The sequence below is a fragment of the Tyto alba genome, unplaced genomic scaffold, assembly GCF_018691265.1.
Source record: "Tyto alba isolate M040663 unplaced genomic scaffold, T.alba_DEE_v4.0 Super-Scaffold_1, whole genome shotgun sequence".
In the NCBI taxonomy this organism is placed as follows: domain Eukaryota; kingdom Metazoa; phylum Chordata; class Aves; order Strigiformes; family Tytonidae; genus Tyto; species Tyto alba.
Genome location: NW_024881261.1, coordinates 38,102,014 through 38,126,971, shown reverse-complemented (window position 1 = coordinate 38,126,971; position 24,958 = coordinate 38,102,014). Strand labels below are relative to the sequence as shown.

Here is a 24,958-nt window from a genome sequence, read left to right as displayed (position 1 = left end):
CTGCTCCCGGTGAAATGGCTGGAAAACAAGGAATAGCAGGAGGGAGAAGGGGGGGTGGGGGGAAGCTGCCCCAGGGAAATCTCAGCGCCGCAGTATTTCGGACCCTTTGGCACACGCCGGGCCGGCGGGGAGATCTGGGCACCGCTTGGGCGCCGCGTCCCCCCGGCAGAGCCGCAGGCGCCGATGCCCCGGCGTCCCCGCAGGGCCGGCGGAGTGGAAAAGTTTCCGGCCGAGCTGTGAAAAGGCAAGGCGCTCGCTGCATCCCATCACACGCCGGCTGCAGCCCGCAGGGCTGGCGAGTGGGTGGGAGTCGGCGGGAGCGAGGGGGGCTCCGTTCCCAAACCCCGCGATGCTGTCTTTATAAGGGGGGGGGGTGGGTGTGGGGGTATTTTTGGCGAGTTTGGCCAAGGTAAGTTCAGGTGGTTGGAGCAGGCAGGGTTAAAAATAGCCGGTATAAACCAAACAAACAAGCTGCCAACTGAAACGCTCCCTTCTTTTCGAAAGAACCCCATCTGGGATGGAGTTTTAATACCGAACGCCGCGATGTTTGAGGCGATACTGGCCAAGGACCCCGCTGACTGTGCAGGAGGCCCCCGCGGAGCCGGGGCTGGCGGCTCTCCAGGACCGGGGAGGAGGTTTTCCGGGCCGTGCAGGGGGGAGGCGGTGCGGGACACGTCTCAGCTGAGCCCGAGGCTTACATGAGAACGCCCCTACACGGTTTCAGAAACCGCAGAGTAAATTTCCACGGGTGCAGGGCTGGAAGCAGGGCTGCGCCTGCAAATCGGGGCTGGCTTTTGGGTGGCGTGAGGCTCCGAGAGACCAGGTCTGGATCCTGGAAAGCTGACTGATACCAGGACTCATTTATAAACAGGAACAAACGCAGAACCTTCTCCCCTTAGTTTTAGCTAACACAAACTGTTGGTGATACAGCTCCGACGGGGATGGAGTCAGATGAATCTGTTTCTGTCCAGATGTGGCTGGACTGAACGAATGAGTGAAAATAAAACTGTCTTGTCAGTAAGATGTTGAAAATGGAAGAAATAGACATCCAGAGCAGTAAGTCATCCAACTGCTTAAATACAATGCTAAGCCGATCCCCCTGCTGGCTAGCAAAAACATGGTGTTAAGGCTCTAATCAGTGGAAAATTAACATGTTGAAATAGTTATGCCAGAAAATGGAAATCCAGTTCCCCTCAAGAGCAGAAGTACAAACGAAAAACAAGGTAATTAAAATTAATGGATTTAAGTGAGCGTTTTCTGCTGACAGAGTTAAACCAGGATTAAAATCTGATTTAAATCAATCCACTTTTGAGCATAAAGCAAGTGTGGTTTGGTTCCTCTCAGAGGGTTTTTTAAATTGAACCTAAGTTGACCATCGTAACAGCCAAGCTGAGCTTCATTAAACCTCCTGTTACCTACCGAACTGCTGATTGCTTCCTTTATCAGATCCCGCCCCCACACCAAGCTTTGAAAAGATAAATGGTTTAAAGGCCAGAATTATTTTATTATCCCAGAGCAAGCCAATACATAATAAAGGGGAAAAAGAGTTTCAGGGCGTTAAAGACACAGCTGCTACATCAGAGCGCCGTGTCCTACCAGCACTCACGGTGCACACGCAAGAGAAACGGCAATGGAGAGAAAACAGCTTTGGGGATACACGAGGTACCTCTGAAAAAAGCGTCACCACTCACCCCTCTGAACCGACCCGGGACACTTCTCGTCCTGTTCACCCCCCAAAATCACGGCTGGGGCTGAGAAGCAGTTTTGGCAGGGCGTTGTACCTCTGCTCTACAGAGGGCTGGCTTCAGCGGCAAAGATTCAGGCTTCCCAGCCCGCCGGGGAAAGGCCAGACTGAGTTACCAGGTTGCTTTCCCCACCAGCACGCCGTAAGTTTTCCCTCCTCTGTAAACAACAAGGTGATTCTCCGAGTTCTGTAAAACTGATCCTACCTCCTAAGTTACAGAAACGGAGCCCTGCCAGCCTGTAACGCTGCAGAGGACTTAATGAATCCCGTCATTTCCATTTACTGGCAGCTTTATGGGGGATCCCCACTCTCAAAAAAAAAAAAACAAAAAAACCAAACCCCAAACCAAAAAAAGCCCAGTCCTGCTGATGCAGCTGTCAGCACCCTGATAAATGGAGGTAAGTTTTGAAGCCAGGCCAGAGAATGTTTTTCTTCTGCGCCCTGACAGCAGCGATCCAGACACGCTCAGCCCGAGGAAGGAGTGAATCCCAGGAGCTGCTCTATTGGCTTGTACCTCCACTCATCTGCCTCCAGCTCTTCCACCAGACCGGCTAGTTTTTCCATCCGTGCGACTTGTTGATCTGTGAGAAGTTCAAAGGTAACTGCGGTTTGCAATGACAGCGCAATTAAACCTTTCAATGAGATGCAAATTCCCAGCTGTCAATGAGGAACAGAGCAGAATAAAACCCACCGAGCCAATTTGAACACAACCCACCCCCTCCCCGCCTCACGCAACGCCCTATGCAAACGGCGAGACCTCGCCAGATCCCGGGAGAAAGCAGGGACAGGCTTTTCAGCCTCACCCGGCGCTGAATCCCTATTTACCCATCCCTGCCCGTGCCGTGTAAATTCAAGTCCTAACAGGGAAACACGAGGCCGATTAGCGTATGGGGGCGAAAACAGGATGAAGCTCATTTCTTTAGCATAAATATTTATAGTGCAAAAGAACAGAGAAGTTCAGAGAGAGCTTGGTCAGCCCACGGTAGAGCTGGGTGCAGGGCGAGGAACTCCTCATTTTAATGAAGGTCCTTTGAGGAAGACCTGGATGACTGGAGCAGAAAGGCTCTGCAATCAGAGCGTGCTAATGACACGAAGGTCCCCATATTGAGACAGGCTGCCTCCCTGGGGATCCCCAAGACCACTTGTTTCTCTCAGCTTTATTTAAAACCAGCTGCGCGTTGGGCACGCAGGCTCCATTTTCAATTAAATTAGCTGCGGTGGTACAGAAATTAGAATAGTCCCTCTCTTGGCTCTGCTGGACGTTTAACAGCGCGGCGGCCTCTCGGAAAAACGGCCCGGTACGAGCTGATTTACTAGAAGAGGTGTAACATGAAATGTGCCTGATGTATGCTGGCTGCGGGCAGCAGTGGGTGCTTTTAAGAGGGACTGTTCTCACTCCACCTCCTGCAAGCGAGTGCTTTTGGGAACTGTCAAACAAACAAGCCAAAAAATGATGACCTCCATCTTTTCTGAAGCCTTTCCCCTTTCTTACAGGGAGGCAACCGGTGCTCCAGAAACCAGTTTCAAAAGCTGGTGCTTGTCAGGGTGTCAGTCTGTGCAGCAGCCCCCCGGTAGCTACAGAGCCGTGGAGACAATGGCTCTCAAGTTCAGCTTTGCTTTTTGGTTCAGAAATGCAGGATCACGGCCTTGCAAACCCCCAGGCCTCCGCCTGACAACCCTCACCGGTGGAGGACAGGAAACCTCTCCGGCCTGAGACAACACGTGGAAGTACCCATTCTAGCTGACAAAGAGGCGGGGACCAGAAAGGATGTGACCCTCAAGCAGCAGACGCGCCCCGGTGCCGAGCTCTGCCCAACGCCTTGAGAACAACAAAAGCTGCCGTGCAGTCGAGCCCGTCCTTGGGTTACAGGCCCCTGGGCGGCGGGCGAAGGCCCCAGGGGCGAAGCTCAGAGAGTTCAGAGAGTGAGGCTCTTTCTTGGGGAGGTGAGGAGCGGAGTCGGCCCCGTCACACCACGCCAGGCACCTGCGTGCCCATCTCCCGAGCACCTCTGGAAACCTCGCTTGACCCCGCCGGTGTCACGAGGGCTCAGCAGAGAAACAAAGGTGGAATCGAGCGTCTCTTCGCCCGAGGCCAGAGAGACAGTCAGCGCTGGGCCAAGATCAGAGCGTGGGTGTTTCCTGCCCATAACCTCCTCTTCTGGCCTCACCTCTCACGAAGGCAGTGCGGCACACAGCGATGGAAAAACAAGCTTCGAAAGGCACAGCCTGCTCCCACCCAGGCTGCGTGGGTTCCCGTCGCTTTGCGTAGGGCTTGCAGGACTCAGCGATGGTCTGCCTTGGCGATAAATTCGCCAACTTACAAGGCTATTCTGCTTTTTTTGTGGTTGGCACCTGAGAACATCTCAGCCTTTTCTCCGGGCTCCCCTGCCATCTTCCCCGATCGACACGCAGTTAAAGTAGGTGGTGCTTACCGTGTTTCACTTGCTTTAACGTAGATGCAACCTGATAGCTGAAGACAGATTCACAGAGGAATCTCTCGGAGCCATCTGTACACAGAAAAAGGGAGATGGTTTAATCTGAGTGCTTTAAGACTCAGCAGCCTTAACTGAGTGCTGCCGACCGTCTATTTTTACGTTCGAGGTGTGGGTTTCCCCACTTGCCTCATTTTGACACTCCCCCCTGTGCCGAGCGTGCAGCGCTCCGGGTTCCGGCCCCGCGCCCAAATCCTGTGCGGGGCTTTGGCTGGCTCCCCATGCGGCTGGGGAAGGGCTGTGCTACCTGGGAGACACCCCAGCTGGTAATTCTGTTACATCTCCTCTGTCAAGCAATTTTAGTCCATTTTAAATAGAAGGTAAGCTAAGGAGAAGCCAGATAATATTATGGCAGTCTCCACTTCCCTTGGGGCCCAGACGCTTCTGTCCCTATAATGCCTTATGATTCCCCAGAGGCTTAGACCATAACCCTGCATAAATGATTTCAAATAATGTGTATTTTGCCAGCTAAGTCAGTAATTGATACTGACATAGTTTATACTACTTCCTTCTAAAAAAAAAAAAAAAACAACCAAAAAATACCTAAGTATTTATTTAAAAACAAGTGAGATAGTTAAAGAAACAATGAAGTGGGGATTTTTGAAGAGGAAACTGGTATGCAGCTACCCCACTACTACCCACCTGACAAAAGAATGCATGCATCGACTTTTTATCTCAGGAATTAAAAAGCTAACCTAAAGCTTCCTGTGACAGAGAGGGTGTTTAGTTGTTGTTGCCACCCACAGCAGACGAACTACCGTGTTACTGGTAAAGAGGTCAGCCCAAAGCAAAATCAATTAAAAGCTCCAACCCATAAAAATGAGAAGTAATTTCAAAGACTAAGCGTCAAAACAGACCCTGGAAAATCAAATCCAAAGCTGAACCCCAGGTAAGAGGGCAGGGTTGGAGTTTCGCTGTGCCCAGAGCATCCTCTCACAAGCTGTCGAAAAGCTGTGTTGGTGCTGCACCGTGCTATTTCCAAACAAACCCTTCCCCCTCCTCCGACTCCCCAACCTGGCTGTCCTGCCCAGTGGCTCTCAGGAGGAACAGCTGCCTGTCTATTTGGTAACACGGAACGCTTCATTATTTTAATTCGTTTTGAGGACTTGTTAAGTTCTATGAGCAAGCCCTTAGTCATAATTACTTCAATAGACTGGCATATGGGCTCTAATGTGTAATAAAACCAGTCCTTAAACGACGCAGCGATCAGTTCCCAGCTGCCCTGCGCTGCCATGTCACTTCTGAGCTGCAGGGCCACCCGAGCCTCGGTCCCGGTCACCGCAGTAAACTTCAGGCTCACACAGTCAAGTGTGTGGCACGGTGACATGGGAAGTTCAAGAGGAACAGGCGGGCAGACAGACAGACTGACTGACCCTGGCTTAACCCTGCCATCCGGAGGACCTGCCCTTCCTCCTCACCCAGAGCGGCGGCAGGGAGTGCAGCTGCGGTGTGCCTGGGCCCTCCTCCTGGCAACCCCGACGAAGCGGGCGGCAGAGCTCAGGCACCTGAACTCAAGACGCCGCGCTGGATCAGAGCCCTGAACCTCTCCAGGCAGCCCTCGAGAAACGTCCGTGACAAGAGCGAGCCCAAAAAGGGAACGTGCTCAACCTCGAAGGATTAAGAGAGAGACCTACCTAGTCCTAATTTATCCTCTCACAGACCTCCGCAGCGAGGTTTTAACTCGGGTCAAGGGTAAAAGCAAGCTCTGAGTTTCCTGGCCAGCAGGAATATGAGCTGCCTCCTACTGCAGCCCAGTCAAATCCAACGTCAGAACATGTTTTGCCAAGAAAAATACTCCTGCCTCAGCTATCTTTACAGTAATTCCTGCCTGACATCAAAGAATTAGTTAACAATGAGCAATTAACACCGTCATGTTCCCTTTCAGGTAGATCGCTTCCTTGTCTGAAGTGTTGTCATGGAGCTAAAAAAAACAGGTGACTGCCAGAAAAATCACTTCCCGATGAACAACTGGTGGGAGAGCCGGGGCTGCTTGGGACCCACCCGAGCCCTGGTGCTTCCTTCCTCCCTCCCCCCAGCTTTTGCCATCTAAAGTCCAAAAAGGCAGCGGGGTGCCAAGCTTGGCTGCCTGCACACCAGGAGGAGCGGGGAAGGAGAAGGGCAGGAGCAATCACCTTCTAGCATCTCCCCAGCTCCTTTGGGGTAAGTGAAGAGGGCTTTTCGGGGCGGCGTCAGGTCCGAAACGCTGAACCCTGATCCTGTTACAGAGCTGCCGCTGACTCCACCGGCTGAAGAGGATGAGGAAGAGGCTGCCATTTCACCCCGTCCCAGCCTGGAAGAGCAAAAAGAGAGCAAAGCAGAATTAAGAAGGGTGTCTCGGGAGTTTCCCAGGGCACAAAGCCAGCCGCCGTGCACGTTATCTTGACCGCGGATGAAAGCGGTGAGCCCCGGGAAGAGCCAGCGAGCTCAGCTTTGGGCTGCTGCCGCCCCTGCTCCGCAGCCTCAAAGCCCTGCAGTTAGCTCCTGCACCACGCGGTGGCACCCAGAAACTGAAGGTAACCCCTGCTCTGACCCCCCCTCCCCGGACGAGGGGGCCTGGGAATTCAGCGGGAGGATCGGAGCGCGCATAAAAATAACCTGGCACAGGTCGCTGGCCTGAATTCACTGGCCTTCAGCTGCCTGGCGCTTTTCCCGCTCTCCAGGGTCATAAAAAGACTTTTTTTTTTTTTCCCCCCCCCTCCTTTTTTGCCTTGTTTCCAGGAGCACAAACACGGAAAAAATCATGCTGCCTCATAAAACCTGGAAGTCCACAGGACTGCCAGTTCCAGTGCCGCATCCTGCACAAAGCCACGCCGTGCCTAATTCTCAGCAACTGCTTTCTGCCTCACTCCAGATGTGCTTTTGCTTTTTAATCACTGCATTTGACCTCAGCTGGCAGCAGCGGAGCATCCGCCTGCTTGTGCCACACAAACCCAGTTACCTCTTGCGTATCTTTTTCTCAGCCTTATTTTTAAGAGGTATTGGCTGTAGGTTTGTCATACTTAACACTCATCACATACCTCTCAGATAGTAAAAAAGCTGTCACTTGGCACTTCTAAGTGACAGCACTCGCTACTCCTCTAAACCACTTATAAGCACTTCCCAATTATCCTGCCCATTTAATACATTTCTATTATCCTACCTATTTAAGACACTTTTGCAGACTCTTTATGCTATGCAGACAGTGCCTCTGGAAAGCACTCAAGGATTTAGTGGAGCAAATGGGGTTTTAAAAGGCTGTCACAACTAGGAATCCTGTGTTTGTTCACAGTTAAGCAGCCCAAGGTTGTTTCATTTACTGTACTACAAAACAGCCCAGCAACTCACAGAAAGCTGGGGACTTACAGCCTGTGAAGGAAAGTGCCTGGATGAAATAAATCTTTAATACGGCTACGATACATCCAGCAACATCTTCCTCAACAAACCAGGATAGGCCCAGCTGACTGCTCAGGAAGGAAGCGGGGTGATGGTTGACGCTGAAATGATGCCAGCCAGGGCTAGCAAAGCTGGCGGATTCCTAGCTGCAGGATTTTTTTTTATCTGAAATAGGCTGAGGCAAACACAGAGGAGCGGGCCAGCAGCCCAGGAATATGCCTGCAGCGCCATTCCCTCTCAACTGAGACGCCGGCCATCTTGGGACAGGAGCGGGGGGGTGGAGGAAAAGCCGCCGCACTGCGCATGCGCCGCGGCGCCTCTTGCCCACACTCCCTGCCAGAGGAGGTCAGCAACCTCGGTAGCGCCATAGCGCATGCGCTAGGCCGCCCCGCCCCGTGGCGCCATGGCCCTTCCCTGGCTTCCGTAGCGAGCCGCTTCTAGGTGAGTGAGGCCTCCGGCAACGGTTCCTTCCCTCGCTCCCGTTATAGCCCAGCAGCCGCTTTCCTCCCGGGACCCCACGCCTCCCGCCCCGTCTACCTGGGAGCCCCGGCTCCCTCCGAACCTCACCTGGGCGCCCGGACGGCTTGGCGCAGGCGGCGGGCGTGATCGCGCTCGCGGTGCATGCTGGGCCCTTCCTATTTCCGGCGGGGCGGGGGGGGGTGTGTGTGTGTTACCCTTGGCAACGGCCGTTCCGGCGGCCTCATCCGCTCCCCGGGCCTGAACCGGGCTCCGGGAGCGGCCTTGCTCGTTCCCCTGCAGCCGCCGGTAGCCCCGGAGGGGCCCGGCCTCACCTCGGGCTGCGGCCCGCGGCTGCTTTGTGCGGCACGGGCCCCCGTCGGGCCTTGCTGCTGTGGTGGGGTGCGGCCGCCCCTCAGTTTTTAAAAGTCAGAAATTGTCACACGAGCTCTGCAATTTAAAAAAAAACCGAAAAAACAAAAAACAAAACCAGTAGAACTGGAAGCAAACCCAACAACAACGTGATTTTTTTTCATGGCTTATTCTGCCTTCCTCTGTGCGCAGTTCACGTCTGCACTTCTTTCCCTGAACTACAGGCATGCTGCTTTATTTAAATGCAAGTTCAGGTGGTTGTAAATCAGAAGGTGGGGCTTTAATTGAGGAGAAAAGCATTAACCTGCTGAACCTCCATGTAATAAATCCAGTTTATGATAAATACATCTTCAAAGGCAAGCTCTTCATTTTTTTCTGTCAGGTTCTGTCTTAGCAGACAGGTGAATCTTCTGAAGAAAGCTGATTTTTTTTGGTGGAGGCTTTGTTTTGTGAAGAACAGAAATTTCTGTTTAAAAACAAGGCAGACAGAGAGCCAATGCTAACAATTTAAATTCTGAAGATGTGGGGTCTCAGACAGATGACTGCCTGTCCTTTGCTTTTGCGCCACTAAATGTTCACCGTAAAAAGTTTTAACTCAGTGCCTCATGTTTCTAACGTCGCTTGGAAAAATGCAGGGTAGCGTAAGACTTTTATGCAGACACTGCAAACTTAACCGTGGCGCTGTGAGGTGGAGGGCAGGAGGTGTAACCGCTTATACCCGTTGGTGCCGGGCCCCTCGGAGCGCTTTTTCCCTTCCCCAGCCACCCTCTGAGAAGAAGCCAGGAACTGGGTTTGCTTTTGAAAAGCTCCTCAGGCCTTTGAGAAACTAATATTCAGGTATTTTGAGAGAGGTCAGCGTTGTAGGGGAATCCTTGCAAGAGGCTGGGGTCTCTTTGGTCTGCAGCTATGGAAAATAACGAGGTGAAACTGCGGAATCCTGAGCAGTGATGAAAAAGGGATCTTGATTGAGGCCACAGCGAGTTTTAGCTTAAACCTGTGAGTTTCAGGGAGAACGGTGATCGGCTGCTGACCTCCCTGCAGGGGTGAAAAACCTGATACTTCGTTACATATCTTAGGTTGCTTAAATTTCCCGGTTTTACTTGATTGTGCTTTATGAGCTAACAAGGAGTAAACTTGTAAGCTCGTAAAATTAGTCTTTTATCAAATTAGGTTTGAGAAGGTATTGCTTTTCCAAAATCTCTCATACATACGTATAGGAGGAGTTACTGCACTTCTGGAGGTGCAGGCCTCCCTTTTTACTGCTGAGCGGCTCAGAGCTCCCCTGATGTCTCTTAGAAATTATCCACAAGAAAACGTCGAAATTTACCTTTACTTGACGTGTTAACAAAGCTGTCTTTGTTTTTGCGTTAGGAGGAGGAGCAGGATGGACGTCCTGCGGCCCACCCTGATCAGGATCGGGGGGCGAGTATACAGGAAGAATCTCATTCAAGAGCAGGCCTACCAGCACGAGGAGGACGATTTCTGCACAGGTAAAGAGTGCTGCGTGAAGGGCAACCGTGGTGCTGTCTGGGTGTGCTGTGGGTGAAAGCATCGCTGCCGGGGGCCTAGGGAGCTCCTGGAGTCATCTCTGATGACCTTGTGTGCACAAGGACCTGCCCATGCGGTGCAGTGAGGTGTTCAAGAGGGAGAAAAATGTTTGGCGTTAGTCCCCGATGATCCTGCTGGCCAGAGAGTGGACGTAATCCCAGTTACCTAATGTGGGTTTGGTTTACTGTGCTGCTGACTCTCAGTGACGTTTGCTGGCTGTGAAAGATCTCTGATAAAGAGGGACAAAAATGAGCTCCATAGATCTATTTTCCCCAGGTTCCTGAAGTGCCTTTCTTTTCAGTAGTGTGATTATTTGCAGATATGGCAGGAGTCGAAGCTGCTTGCTAAAGATCCTCTGACCTTGCAATGTTTGCCCCTTGAAGAACTGGCCTCTTATAATGTGGCTTTAGGAGGGTGTTACATATCTGGGGGGCAAAATTCTTCCTGTTCTGATGTATTTTACTTTATCTTTCTGCCTGTATGTTTGTTGTAACTCTGCATGAGTTGTGGACGTGGGAAAGCTCAGCTGTTATTTCTCAAATGGGAAGGGTTGTAGCTGTTGTGTCCTGTTTCTCCCTCCACCCTGCCTTTCAGTGGATTGAACAAATCTTTAATAAGCTGCTTTCCACCCACATTTGTCCCTGTATGTGCTGGAGAGGAGATAGAAACCATGGCCTCTTTCTGGAAGTCATGTTTGGTCCTAACAGGCAAGACTGAATGGCCCATGGATGAAAGGTGCATCTATCTATTCCTCCATGCCAAGGCTGTGAGAATTTTTCTGTTTTCCCAAAACACTGCACCTGAACCCCTCAACCAAAACTATCCTCACCTTTTATTTACATTGTTCCATGACTTTAAATTCCTGATTGGGTCCCTTAATGGGCTGGTGGCTTCCACCCAGCCAGGATTAAAAACCATTCCCAGTGGGTAGTTGCACAGCTTCCAGCGGAGAGAAAACCTGGGCTGCAACTACCTCTCTCCTACGCCTCCCAGCCCAGCAGATTTAGAAGCAGTCGTTATGTTTTCCAGAGCTGGTAGTAAGGTGAAATAAAAAAGCAGTTAGCTGCCATGGAGGGGAGTCCATTTATTTAACCTTGGGAGAAGGCGACTGTGAGACTGGTGTCCTATAAAAAGTGCCGCCAAACTTTACAGAGGTTGTACCAGGTGTGTTGTTTTGTTTTGTTTTGTTTTTTTCTCATGGTAGGCCCCAGTGACTGTGCAGATGAACCCTGTGATGCCTTTATGGTGGAAGAGACTGAGAAAGGCTTCCAGTGCAGAGTGGAGGTTCCCAGCCCGTTATACAAGTGAGCCTGTGTGTTTCTGGTTTATTTGAGCTGCCGCCGGCTGAGGAAGCGGTTGGGTACAGACTATTTTTTTTTGAGGTCAGGGCAAGCGCCAGATCTCTGAAATGTATTCTGTTACGTGGATGTGGATTTTAGCGTTTGGGAAGGGAAAATTGGCAATGCCTTTCTAGTGCAGTTGTGCCACGCTTGACTCCTCGCCTTCCCTGTGACAGAGACAGCAGGTGGTGCTTTCTTGCTGGCAGGAGAGTTTTTGAGCATCTCTTCCCTTGAACATAAAAGCGTCAGGAAGGGTGGAAGAAGGGGGGGAGGAACTGGGGCGAGCAGCCTGGCAGGGAGAGTTTGTGAAAGCTTTGAGAGAAAGCACACACGACTGCATTTGACTGTTGACTCCAAGCTGATGGTTACTGGGAAGCCTGAAGTGTTGAAAGCTTTATCTAGTTATTTTTGACAATTTTATTGGTTGAATAGTTTAACTGAAATGTAGAGAAGGAAAAGTGCTCTGTTATGTGTTTGGCTGCTGGCAAATGACTGCCTTGAGCAAACCAAAAGGCAGAAAAAGAGCCCTTAGCTCTTCATCAGCTGGGGCAACGGGGAAAAGGGATAACCCAGCTGACAGATAAGCTGTGGCAGGATGTGCTGGGCAGAGCTGTCTCGGACCGTCCAACTTATTTTAGCTTAAGCCAGTTGTGAGCCCTGGCTCAACATCATCCCGTGGTCCTGGGCTGGTCACGCGCAGAGTCCCAGGAGTAGCCTCTGTGCCTGGACCGGATCCTGCCCATGGATCTGAGTGTGTGCATCCCTCTGGCACGGAGACACCGAGTCTGGGGGGATGCAGCTGCCTGGAGCTAGCCGGGAGCCTGGTTCATCTGTGGCGTGGTTTGTCTGCTGGCTGGACACACTTGATGGAGAGTGACCCAGCGACACTGTGGGAGTGACTCTCTTGCACTTTTACACCTCCAGGTACATCATTGGAAAAAAAGGGGAAACCAAGAAGAGACTAGAAACAGAGACTCGAACTTCCATCAGCATTCCCAAGCCTGGAGTGGAAGGAGAAATTGGTGAGTTTAACAAGCACAAAATGGGTGTTCTCTCATGGGCTCTTGCACAGACACGATTTGAGCAGGGAGGAGCTATAGGAGGTGTTTTTCCTTTAATTCCTGCTTCTGACATGGCACTGACTCACTTTATGGCCCTGGGAAAATCACTTCACTTTTCTCCTGAGTTGATTTTTTTCTGTCTATAAATCTTTATGAAGCAGTGTAAGGTTTACTGGGGAAAAAACCCACCACATCTATTTTAAGCCTATGAATAGTCTCACTGAAGTCACTTCTGGGCCTTAAGTGACTGGCCTGAGAACTTTGGGCCTGAATGTGTTGGATTTTGTTTTGCTTTGTTTTTTAAAATAATACCATTTCCATTAATAAGAAACTGTAATATACATCCAGAAAAAGTTACCGTGCTGTATATTTATGCACAAAATAAACTTCAGCATCTGCTTTAATGTGAGAAGTGTTTCGATGATGTTGCTGCCTTTCAGGTGTTGTCACTTGATCCTGACAGTGAGAGCAGGCTTTCTTGTACCGTATGTTCCTTCTCAGCACTTCAAGTGACTTAAAAAGAAAGGAGGCATTGCTCGTGAGGGCTGGCTCGTGCGGGTTTCTGCCTGAGTGGATATCCAGAGGGCCCCTTACGCACGCTCCGGTGATAATTGGCACGGTGTGGAGTTACATTCGTGACAAGAGCTGTGAGGATAAATGACAGGGGGGATCCAGCTGTGGTGCCGCACAGGAACGTGGCGGTACTTCTCAAGAAGTGGGTCTTGACTTCTTCCCGAGAACTGTGAAGGACTATTAGGAAGGTTGAGAGATGTTGAAAGCATGTAATAACAGGAAGCCAAGAAAATTTTTCTCCTTGCAGTTCTTTGCTTTCAAGCTCAAGTGTTCTCTGTTTGGTGCCTTGAAGTGCATGCACAAACGATATAGGTCATCTTGATCTTGGATAGATTTTCTTTTCTCTTTCACTTTGACTGCCTTTATGAAAACTTGAAATAATGCTCCAGAAATCTGAAGAGCCACTGAAATGATAGACTCTTAGTTACTGTTTTTTAGGCACTTAGAGCTGACTTTCTTGAGAGCAGAGGGATACTTTTGATGGCATCATCCTGTCTTTACAGAGGAAAGTGCAACCGTGCCAGGAATTTTAAGTCAAGCAGGGAGTCTGGCAAGATTTCTCTGTACGTGGTTGGGGGTTTTAATTCCTAACGCCTCTTCAGTGAGCCTGGGGCTAACAGTAGAGAGGTGCCGTTGTGCAGGTTTTTCTAATTCCCTCCTGGCATCTCCTGGGTGAAATGTTCTTGCCTTCACAATATCCTCCAATATTGATATTTTAAAGTGCACAGGTAAGTATTGCGTAAATCACGATACGTTTAATTACTCTTTATTTTGCACGGGCATGCGTGTGAGTAGTCTCCCTGTAGCTTCACAGAAAGCGGACAGGTGTTGCTTTGTTTCCTTGTAGTGATCACAGGGCAGCATCGCAGCAGTGTCATCTCTGCCCGAACGCGGATCGATGTTCTCCTGGACAGCTTTCGAAAGAAGCAGCCCTTCACACACTTTCTGTCCTTTGCTCTCAACCAGCCCGCCATCCAGGAGAGGTTTCTGCAGTTCAAGGAGGAAGTGTTGGAGAAATGCTCAAAGGTAACGATCCACATGAGAATTAACATCAAGTGGAAGCCCTTCAGCAGGGTGCCATTTAATTTATTGAGATAGCTTCTTGACGTTTACCTTGAAGGCCTTATTCTATTCTATTTCCTAGAAGTGTAATTTTAACAGGCCTTTCACTTAAGTTGGCAGATCTGCTGTGAATTTGTTGAGTGCTGTTGTGAAATCTTCTGGAAAGTGGAATGGCTTACTTAGTAAATTGTTAGTAAAATATTTTATTTTCCTTAGAGATTTTCCTAGGTGGGAGGATATCTAAGATTCAAAAGAGGGTTGGGGTTTTTTGTTTTTAATAGGAAAGCCACTAAATAATGTAGTGGACCTTTCTGCATTTTATACGATTTCTGCATAGCTGTGAAACCAGGTAGGAATTCATAAGTTTGCTGCTGCTTCTGTTTCACTTTTCTTTTGGTTACTGACAGTGAAGGAGGATGGGTGTCATTACCAGAGCTGAAAGAGAAACGACTCGGTAGCACATGCCATCCTGCAAATCTAATCGCTTCCCTTCTTCCCCATGAGACTTTGTGCTGACAGTCCCTCCTACTTGCCTTCAGATCTCGCACTGAGAGCAGCAGGAAATAGTTAGGCATAGGGAAATGAGGAACAGAATGAAGTGAAAGCTGTATATTCCCAGGTTTATTTTAGCATGCTTCTAGTTTGACAGAAATGGTACGTCAAATGCACAGGGCCAGGCTTAGGAGAGGGAATGGTATTATTAAATCACCGTGTCCTCTGAGCCTGCTGGCAGGACAACTCTAGGCAAGAGAGGAGATTTCCTCTTTGTGGTCACAGCAGGTTAGATTGCATACATGCAGCAGGATTTTGTGGGCTAATATTCTCACCTTCCTGTCTGTCACTTCTGCTTGTGCCTTTCAGAGGGGAAAATACAATCAGATAGCACAGCTTAAGAAGTTTAGTTTCCTCTGTCTTCATGCCATGGGTATGACTTACCTGATGGCTGGGGAGATACGAGTTTGTGCTCAGGTTTTCGTGGTCACTTGCATGTCAGTTGTCTCATCTCCAAGAGCAGAACCGAGCTGGCTTTGCAGTCTTGTCTTTCCTGGCAGTTCTGATTTACGTCCCCCTTCTCTGCCCAGCTGCCTATTTCCATGACACCTTAGAAGCTTTCTGTCACTCAGGTTTCCACCTGATGTTAAATACAACTGAAATTGGCCAGCAGATCCAGGGATTAGCAACCAGTGCAATGCCACGAGCACCCTTTCCTTGGGCTAGGAGGATATCACTGGCTCAGTTGTCTGTCTCCATTCGCCAGCGGCAGCTGCCTTTATTAAAGCTTACCTTTATTAAAGGAAAGCCCTGAAGACAGGGGGATGGAAACATTAACCTGAGAAAGTGTTGGCTGGACAGAGAGTTCTGGACGTCGGGGCTGGCGTCAGTGGTGGCCTGGCTCCCTTTGTTGGTTTCTAGTTCCAGTCCCTGTGTGGGGATACACCAAAGCTGCAGGGAGAGAAGCAGCACTTTGAGGGGCCAATAACTTCAGTATGGGGCTCTGATAGTGGTGGTTCATGCCGTTGGCCCTGGACTAGCACTGCTTTCAGTCTGGTGTTTCTCTTGCCCTTTATCCCCTTCTACCTGGGCTTGTGGCTGTTACAGTCCTTCCGCTTGATTGCCCTTGAGATCTGGCCCTTCTCTGCTTGAAGCCTTGGCATCCTGGACCCCACTTACCTGATCCACCTCCTCCCTCTAGCTGTCTGCCAGCAGGTCCTGTGGGTCTGTCTCTCTTGTCCCACCCCATTGACAGCAAACCCAGACCTGCCTGCTCTCCAGGGCAGTTGCCTCAGTGTCATCCTGTACGTCTTGCTGGGTTCTGGCTTCCAGGCTTCCTTGGTGTCAGGCAAATCGTTTCAGTGTCACAACTCTAAGATGTGGCCTCTTTTATTCATCTTTGCAGGTAATGCTGTCATTTGTGCTCTCATCCTGTGTTTCACATAGGAGCACTCATTTTTCCTGCCTGCTGGTTTGGTTGCATCTCTGCAGCCCTCCGCTGGCCCAGTCTGGGCTGATGATCCTGCTTGCTCTCCAGACCCCTCCTGATTGGTCTCTGTCACATTGTTTATCTCTTGCTCACTCTTAAGTATCAGTTTGCATCCCCGGGTAGGCAGGGAGGTCTGCCATCCACTTCGAAACATGTTCATAAATTTACCTTGCTGCTTTCTGTGGTGTTGTCAGGCACATTCAGAAAGAGCTGTCTGGGAACATCTGCAAACGTGCGCCTTGTCCTAGAAAGCTACAGAAACCCAGGCTTGGTCAGAGGAGTGCTGAGACCACTGCTGGCCAGGCTCATCATGTTAATTTTTCTTCCTCTTGCCTGACCTTCTGCCTCTCCCGCAGTTGTTGCTCTGTGTCTGGATAGCACTGAGTCCTGTAAGGCTCTGCTTCGTGGTTAGGGATCCTGCAGCGCGGACGTGCACGTGAGGAACACATTTCAGCTGAAAAGCTACTTCGGGCTCTCAGTAACCTCAGGCCTGAACTGCACTCAGACCCAGGAGCCAGGCACGTATCCTCCTGATGCCAGTAGTAGCAGTATCTCTGAGAGAGTGCGGCTCTCAAGACATAGCAAGCCTTTTGCCACTGTCTGGTCATCAAGGTGCTTTTGGGAATCTCCCAAAATGGTGGCAGCTGCCCTGTATCAGAAGACAACTATATGGGCGGAGGCAGAAGGGCCAGGGCTGTAGTTTCTGCTCTCCATGCTGCGTGGATTCAGAGTGCCCTGGTCTGGAAGCTGTGGGTTTGTATTAGCACTGCTCGGTGCCCTGTGCCTCTCAGGAGGGCCTGAAATGTTCCTGGTACTGCTCACATCAGCTCTAGAGTTTCCATTTTTAGTTTGAAATGTGGAATTCGGTCAGTGGCAGGTATTTGGGGGTTTGCATATGTATAGCCTAGGAATATACGGTGCTTTATTTTTCTGCCCTTCTTTCTCCTGATATTAGCAAAAGGGTGTCTAGATATATTGCTGCCTGTTAGTTCAAGGAGTACATTGCAGCCCCTTATGTCTCTCAATCACTCCACCAGCTGGTAATGCCACTCTAATACCACTTTATCTCACAGCAGGGTCAGCTAGAAAGCGCATCAGTAATGAAAAACAGTAATTCAAAACTGTGCCTCATAGAGCAATAAGAGATCTTATAGATTTGTCCAAAGCAACGGGATTTCTCAGGATACTTGGAGAAATCTGAATAGGTTACAGTGACAGAAGCGGTGCGCTTCTCTTCCTTCTGTAATTTGCTGGTGCAAAACATTGCAGGATTAGGTAAACTCCAGTCTTTGAATGAAGCTTGGTAATAGCGGTAAGGAAGGGAGAGGACCAGGTGTGTGTATGTGTGAGGATTTCTTCTGGCCATTGAGCATTGTGAGGGATTCTCTTTCTCTCTGAAGCAGTTACCATGGCAACCATTCATTTATATTTTATAGCATAGGGTTGTGTTGGTGGGTATATGCTTTCTAACTTTTTGTGTGTGTGTGTCTTTAAGACCTTTTATAAGATGAAGCTTGTGTTGAAATGTGGAACGCTTCAGGTGTCATTCCCGCTACAGTATGGTCAGGGCTGCCAGGCAATGAAGCAGGGCTGAGGAAAGGCTTGTTTGAGGCTAATTTAATATAAATACGGGGAGGTGGCTCACCTGGATAGGCTCATTACTGATGTGGTGCAGTGGGAGGTCTGTATGACCTTGGAAGTCTCCTCGCACAGTCATGTAAGTGCTGGAGTGAGGAGGACTGAAACGTCTGTCTGAATATGCAGGTGGAAAAGGGAAGAGACTTTGCAGTAATGTTGCTGTGAAAAATCACAGTTGGGTCTTTCAGAGCTGTGCAAACGCAGCATTTGCAGTCTTAACAGGCTGCAGATGTAGCATGGAAAAGAAATATGATTGCTGTAATGTATGGCAACCTGTAAATATCAAACATTGCTAATGAGATATTATATCGCGGAGTAGAAGGGACAGAAAGTGGGAGGGGTTTTTCAGCCTGCAGCTCTTCAGTCCGTTCTGAGGAAATGCTGTTTTTCTGGCTCGCTCCTTTGTTTGTGGATCAGGGTGGGAGAGGGCATATAGCTGGCACGCAGTATCCTGCTATTAAGAAAAAAAAAAAAAACCAAAACCAGAAAGCTGTCTGCAAACATTGGAAGCTCTTCAGACAGTAGAGAGGACGCAGCCAGGGAGGAAGAGCTAAGGAGTGTAATCCTTTTCTTTATCATGTAGAAGGCCTGAAGTGTGTCGTGGTCTATGATTTCCTTTCTCCAGGGCCTTAGATTTGGAGGAATGGCGTGCTTGGGTTTTGCAAAAAGAGACAAAGGCTCCAGAGAAAACCTTGTCTGTGTTCCTTCTAAAGGAGGAGAGCAAAGGTAGAAGTCTAAGTAGCAGGAGGGAGGGGGAAAAAAATAATTTTTAAGGCTGAGTGGAAATGACTTGTTGTTTTTTTGACCGTGACAGGGCAGTGTCAGGGAGAGGCATAAACTAAAATGGATAGTCATGGCAATAGGGATGCTGTGTAAAGGAGATATTCTTCCTGACATGCAGTACATCCTTAGAGAACCCGAGTTTGAACAGTAAATTTTTAGAGAGACGATAGAGTCTGGTCTATGTGTTTGTATTTGCCAGCAAGTTCCTGCAAATACACTGCTACACTGCTTTCAGATGCCCTTGTAGAATATGGGGATTCCCTGCTGTGCCACCTCACCCTCCCCTAATCTGGTGCTCTGCTTTCATTGGGGCTGGCAGCCACCACTTGCCACAAGCCACTGTGGCTTGTGCTGTGAGGAGTGCCCACCTTCCACTGCATGGGGGAGGAAACTGGTGAAAGAGGAGCTTGTCTCCAAGAGGCACTTGGAGAGCATTGCTTAGATCCCAGTGGATCCCTCTGCCCATCTCCGATCCTGAATCTCACTCCTCACTTCTGCTTTTATGGTTGTAGGCTACCTTGGGAGGGTTTCTTAGGTATTTGGAAGATGTCCATAACACCCCAAAATCACAACGTTGACAGGATCACGTCTCTTGGGTCCGTTCTCCTTGGGGGAGGATGTGATTTTTCCTTAGCAGAAGTTAGGAATACATATTTCGAGGTTCTGCGTTGCTGTTGGCTGGCCCTGCTGGTCAGGTTGCAGAGGACTGATAGCACTAGACGGGGCGGCTTCCTGTGAGGCAACACAGTGGTTGCTGATAGCATATCATAATCTGAGATTAGAATAAGTGGGTTCAAGCTTCTTTGCACCTCGGCGAGCAGCAGCCAGCTGTGAAAGGCTGCTGAGACGCCCACAGGAACATTGCCTGTTCCAGGGAGAGCTACCTCTGGTGTAGCGCCCATTTTATACGTGGCAGAAGTGGGATTTGCTGGCCTATGAAAGAGTAAGGGTGTAAGCAGGGTTTTTAGGAGCTGTCTGAAATACTAGGGAGTAAACCAGGAAGATTATCTAGGTCTTGGCCTGCTCATTGTGCACTGCTCTTCCCTGCTAATCTCTCCAGAAGGGGTAGTGTGGCTTGCGGAGGTGACATGCCATCACTTTTGTCAGCTATCAGCCCACACTCAGGTGTTGGAAAGCTCAGGGGAAAATGCTGCTTTTGGGGCAGGTTGATGTTTAGAGTACAAATCATGCTGGGGCAGAAAATGAGGGTGGGGCTTTTGCTTTCTGGCCTGTGAACTGCTCTCTTGTTACTGTACGTCATATGTGCGCGCTGGGGGAGTGACATCGGCTGGTTGTCCACGGCAAGGATCAGTCAAACTTTCTCCCAGTTTCTGTTACCCGAGCTGTTGTTTTGTGATGGACCAGATACTCTCTGGCTACAGATGCCACTGGAGAAAAAAGACTGACGGAGCGAAATCATGTCCTGTCATGCATGTTAACAGCAGGATGAATTAAAGGAAGCCGCAAGGCTTTTAGTGCAGAGAGGGGAAGGTGGGGAGAAGTGCTCCTGATGTGCCTGCAGTCAGTCTGTGCTTGTTTCAGGCTGCTGCACGGTGCTGAGGTTTACAACATGCTTTGCCACTACTGGCATGGTGTGACTCGGGGTTTCAGTCAGCAATAAAGTAATTAGCAGCAGTGGAAGGTATGTGCATGCGCTTTTGTGAAGACCACCACGCTTTGGCAGCCTATGGCTGCGGGAGCAAGGCCCCGTGCTGCAGGCTGGCTTGTCTCTAGTCCAGCCCGTAAGCACTGCTGCAAAGAAGAGTATGGATGTTGTCGTTCGACATGAAAAATGCTGAGTGAGATGTGGGGCATTAAACCCTGACAGGCTGAGATACTGCAGTGTTTAAACATCTGAAAGGTTTTATTTCAAACTCTGAAGCACAGCTAGAAACTTCAAAGCTGTCCTTCTCAGTCAGTGGACTTTTTTCAGAGAAAGAAAGGCTTCAGTGGCCTGGCAAGTGGCGTAGGCTTCTTCTGGAGTTAAAAATGTAGGTTATCTAATGCGCTGATGGGAAATGGCTACTAAGTGGAAATAATTGTTTTAATATGGGTGTGTTAACCACCCTCGAGGTATTTTTATAAGTATCCTAGAACAAAAGAGCATGTGTTTTAAAGCTGAATGCAACCACTGCTCCACCTGGGAACAGTTCTTCCCCAGCAACAGCACACAGCTCTTCTTATAAAGGGAATTTAAACTTAATTCATCTCGGCAAACTATAGGGCACATGGGAACAAGAAAAATGTAATTATCGGAGCTGGTATTAGCTGAGCTTGTGTTGTGAGGTGCAACCTGTGTTTAGACAGGATTTAGAGACCATTTAGAGCTTGTCACTACAGCTGGTTCCAGCTTTATTGCACAAAAAAAAAATGGACTTAAGTTTTAAATCTGTGCTGACTTGCGTTGAGTTCGTTGCTGATGGCAGCTGCCGCGTTGACAGCTGCGGAAGCCTCCTCTCAAAATCCCGTGCGAGTGAGCGCTGCTGCTCCTGGGTCCTGAGTTAGAGCCCGTCGTAGTGAGCTTCCAGGCTGCCAACAGAAAGGCAGGCAGGGAGCGTGCGTGTGGTGGGGTGTGCCTCGCCTGCCGGGCTGAGCTTGCTTCCTCGCAAAGCCCGCGAAAACTTTTGCTTCTCATTTCAACTTTGAGTCACTACCAACCCGACCAGTGATGCAGAGATAAAAGGTTTGATGCCAGTGGCTTGGTACCTGTTCTCTGTAGTATTTATCCCTCTGATGGAGGTGGAGGTGGGTGTGTGGATGAGATAAGACACCTCGATATGATCGATTGACTGATTTGTAGGATCATGGGGTCAGCAGCAGCCTGTTCCAGAACCCTGCAAAGCTTCACCTGACTCTTGGGACGCTGGTACTTCTGAACAAGCAAGAGATCCAGAAAGCGTGTGACCTGCTACAGCAATGCAAAGAGGACTTTGTGGAGTAAGTGATAAAAAAGGGATGTCATCACCGAGGGCGTTAGTGGGGGAAGATCAGGAGGCTGTCTTTGACAAGGGACAGTGGAGAGGAAAGCAGCTCGGTAGTCTTATTTCAACTCTAGAAATTTAGAGAAAGGCTGAAACGTTTCAAATAGGAGCAGAAGAAATCACCAAGCGGTCACAGAGAGTCCAACAGCATTGTGCAGCCCAGTTCAAACCCTCAGCGTTCCCTGAAAACCTGCTCTGCTCATTTCTTTTTCTTACATGCATCCTCATTATTTTTGTGCGAGCAGTTTTTTGCTGTTGTCCACTGCCGGCTGCAGCGGGAGGGACGAGCTCCGTTACCTTCACACGTTGCCTGCAGTGGGCTCTGGCACGCTGCTTCCCTCCCGCCTCAGAGCAGATGCTGAGGTGTCCTTGACATGCATTTCTCGATGCGAGGAGCTGTGTGCAGGGAAGCCAGCATGAGCCATGGGAGTAATCAGTCTGAAGCGTTCAGTGCTGCTCCAGGACAGGGGCTTTCTTGCTGCCTGTTAACACTGAGCTGCAGATGTTAGGGCTTTAACTGTAAATGTGGTTGAAGAACACTGTAATTAGCTTATCTCTGTTCAGCTTAGAAATTGGAGATGGCCTGAGGGATTGGTTTATTTATTTATTTCTGCAAAGCCTTTGCGCATAGAGCATGGATCCTTGATATTTATTTATTTATTACCTTGGTGCATGAAGAATTAGCCACACTGTGCCAGATAATATCTGTGGGAATTAATGCATGGCCAAAATTCACAGCTCTGCCTTTAAAATGACGGCTTCAGTTGTTCAGCTGTTGATATGCAGGTGCGTTTCTTGGGGAAGGCTCTGCCCTCAGCATTTGGGAAGTGCCAGCTTCCTTGTAAGTCAATTGAACGGAGGCAGAGAAACTCTTTGCTCTCCATTTCCTTTAGTGGAGGGGGAATCAACACTTGAATGTAACCTTTAGGTTATTTCCCCTGCCACACCCAAATAAATATACTTTGAAAATTAATTTAGGCTCCCTTCCACCCACATAAACCTTCATTAGTGTTCATTTCCTTTGCAAAATGCAGGCAGTGCCGTGTGAAGGTAGATGTGCCCTTTTTGACTGTTTTTCAAATACGTGGCCTTCAGTGCTCTCGGTGTGATGTGCACGACAGTAGACTCGGGCTGTTTTCCTTCCAGTAAACATACTAGAAGGGGAAATCACTCTCTCCTTACTCCACCTGGGAAGCTTTGCTGAGAAGCTCAAAGGTGGTCTCTTGGGCGAGCTGAGCAGAAGTGAGCGAGGTTAGAGCAAAGTCACGCTCACATTGTTAACTCGTGTTTATTACCTCTGCCTGCCCAGACACTGCCTGTCCTTTCCACGAGACCTCGGCATTAAATGAGACAACAGCATTTACTCACAGGCAGCTTTCGCTGCGGTGCCCTGCCTCCCTGTGATGTTCTGGTGGTAAAGGCAAGGAGGCAGCGTGTTTGGAAGGAGACGCCCTTCCCAGTGTGTTTGCAGGTGTGGGAGTGGATATTACATCCTGCACACACTTTCAGTTTTGCCTTCCTGCAAGAGTAGCTGGAGCTGATTTTAAAACAGCTCTATTTACTTCCAGCATTTGTAAGTGGATGTTGAAATGTCCTTAAAAACTGCGTTCTGTACTGAGTACTTTTCCCAGCGAAAATCAGCGAGCTGGAGACTTTGTGTCACGATCGCTGTCTTCACAGGGAAGCCAAGAGTTTCTCTGGAATGAGAACTTGTACCATTTTACTGCTGATGGGTTTCCTGAAATGTAAATGAAGATCCCTGTGCTGAGACGGCCTGTGAACACCGACAACTTGACTTAATGTGTGTCTAAAACACTGAACGTGTATGAATTGAAGTGTTTTTACAGTATTTCTTGAGATGATGAGGCAGTAGCAGCTGTAGCCTTTCGAGCTTTAGAAATTAGGGAGACTTTTTGGCGTGTGGGTTTTTTTGGTGCAAACAACCTGAAATATATGGGAAGGAGAAAAACTCCTCAGTGGCGTTCACTGACCCATACAGTCTATATAACATTTAAGTCCTGCTTAATCTCAAACTTGTGTTTAGCAAGAAATGTATTTTATATCATTCCCTTAGTAAAACCTAACATTTAGTGTGTGCATGAGGAGTACTATGCAGTGTGTTTCAAGAGCAGCTGTGATGTTTTGCTCTTTAACATAAGGGATTTTTTTGCCTTTTAGCCAAATTACTGGAGGCAAGCCCCTGACCGTGGAGGTGGCAGGAGTGGAGTACATGAACGATGACCCTGCCATGGTGGATGTCCTTTATGCCAAAGTCCACATGAAGGATGGCTCGGACAGGTGAGTTCCCCATGCTCCTTGCTTTTATTTCTCCTCAGTGTGCTATGGCAGCAGTAGCAGTGTGACAGAGAAACCCTCTGCTGTCTGAAGCTCGTGGGTACTGCTAGCAGTCCTTGGGCCAGCAGTCAGGAAGATGAAATCACTCTTGCTTCCTAAACCAGTTAAGGCAGTGATGTGTTTGCTCTTTAAATCAGTCACCTGTGGTGCAGCTGAAAGGTGTCATTTGTTTCTGTAGCAGTCTGTCAGATTGAATAATGGTGTCGTGGCTTTTGCGGTGATAAGATGGCCAAGAAGATACTTCTGAGATGACTTAGAAGGTAGAACAATTTGGCCTCTGCTGTCTAGTTCCCAGCCTGCAATCCAGATTAAGCTGGACAACCATTCTGTGGCACTTAATTATTCTTAAAACCCAGTTACACCGGAAGGTCCTCAGAAAAGCATGACTTAGTTACAGGGTTGGTTTTTGTGTCTGTAAGCAACCTGGAACAAGCACTAGGTGTGAAATGTCTGTCTTCTGAGCTGCTGGTGTGAAATCTTGAAGCCTGGTTGGTGTCAGTGTGTGCGTTTGTGCTGTTCGCCACTGTGGCCGGTGGCTTTCGCTCTCCAAACAGCACTGCCCAGGATGTGGCAGTGTCTGAACAACCTTCCTCCATCTCATTTTGGACAAGTAGCCCACCAGTGGCAGCACCATCTTTTCTCTTAGTGCTTTTGGGAAGACTGGGGAAACGTAAGAGCTGTTGTACCCTCTGCTGCCGGTTGTGAGGTGGGTGGGGAAGAGGGTAGGGGAGTAGCCAAAACAGCTTTAGCCTTCTCTCTCTGAGCCTTAGCCTTCTCTTTCTCTGGCAGTGCTGCCCTTTTGTTGCCTGTTCCTGTTGCTAGAGGACAGCAGGAGCTATCAGGGGAGAGCACAGAGCAGTGCAGCTGGAGGGAGGCTGTGAGCAGGGACTGACTCAGGGAAGAAAGGACATGTTCTGGCATCTCCTTTCCCCCGGGGCTGAGGAGACAAGGGGCCCCCCCTGATTAAAACCGCAGTTTGGAGGCTGTGTTGAAGTAAGAGATCGGAAATGGGATAAGGAAATGGGTGGGAAAATGAAAATGTAAGAATTGCTGGGAGGCAGTAGGAATTGAAATCTTTTCCTCTTCTTGGCTCTTCCGCTTTGAAGTCTGTCCTACCCTGAAAGAGGTGAGATAAAACAAACAGGGTGGGTGGAGAACCAGGACAAGCTAGAGATCAGCCAGGAGACAGGAGAGGAGCGC

The 24,958-nt window shown here is 49.3% G+C and overlaps 2 protein-coding genes across 5 annotated transcripts in view; one reads left to right on the top strand and one right to left on the bottom strand.

The window, feature by feature from the left end:
• Window positions 1-1,483: 1,483 nt before the first annotated feature.
• Window positions 1,484-8,253, bottom strand: ANAPC16 (anaphase promoting complex subunit 16). The gene is made up of 4 exons (XM_032986644.2): window positions 8,176-8,253; window positions 6,369-6,526; window positions 4,177-4,251; window positions 1,484-2,325 (listed from the first exon to the last, which is right to left on the bottom strand). Exons 1-4 carry the CDS (start codon window positions 8,229-8,231, stop codon window positions 2,210-2,212), a joined length of 405 nt encoding a protein of 134 aa, XP_032842535.1. The 5' UTR covers window positions 8,232-8,253; the 3' UTR covers window positions 1,484-2,209.
• Window positions 6,545-24,958, top strand: part of ASCC1 (activating signal cointegrator 1 complex subunit 1) — a 43,056-nt gene continuing 24,642 nt past the window's right edge. The window contains exons 1-7 of one of the 4 annotated variants that reach the window (XM_042791016.1): window positions 6,545-6,749; window positions 9,808-9,926; window positions 11,189-11,288; window positions 12,249-12,346; window positions 13,806-13,984; window positions 21,223-21,359; window positions 23,582-23,701. In XM_042791016.1, the coding sequence (XP_042646950.1) occupies window positions 9,821-9,926; window positions 11,189-11,288; window positions 12,249-12,346; window positions 13,806-13,984; window positions 21,223-21,359; window positions 23,582-23,701 (740 nt within the window). In that variant the 5' untranslated portion in view covers window positions 6,545-6,749; window positions 9,808-9,820. Of the gene's footprint in view, window positions 6,750-7,881; window positions 8,050-9,807; window positions 9,927-11,188; window positions 11,289-12,248; window positions 12,347-13,805; window positions 13,985-21,222; window positions 21,360-23,581; window positions 23,702-24,958 lie in introns of those variants that run through there. The other 3 variants (XM_042791006.1, XM_032986642.2, XM_032986643.2) reach the window with 3 other exon arrangements.

Bases quoted from the DNA above. Each gene is read 5' to 3' on its own strand.
- ANAPC16 (XM_032986644.2), bottom strand. From the start codon at position 8,231: ATGCACCGCGAGCGCGATCACGCCCGCCGCCTGCGCCAAGCCGTCCGG. The intron at 6,527-8,175 runs GTGAGGTTCGGA...TTGCTCTTCCAG, and splicing joins CAAGCCGTCCGGGCGCCCAG to GCTGGGACGGGGTGAAATGG. The intron at 4,252-6,368 runs GTGATTGCTCCT...TTCTGTGTACAG, and splicing joins AGCTGGGGAGATGCTAGAAG to ATGGCTCCGAGAGATTCCTC.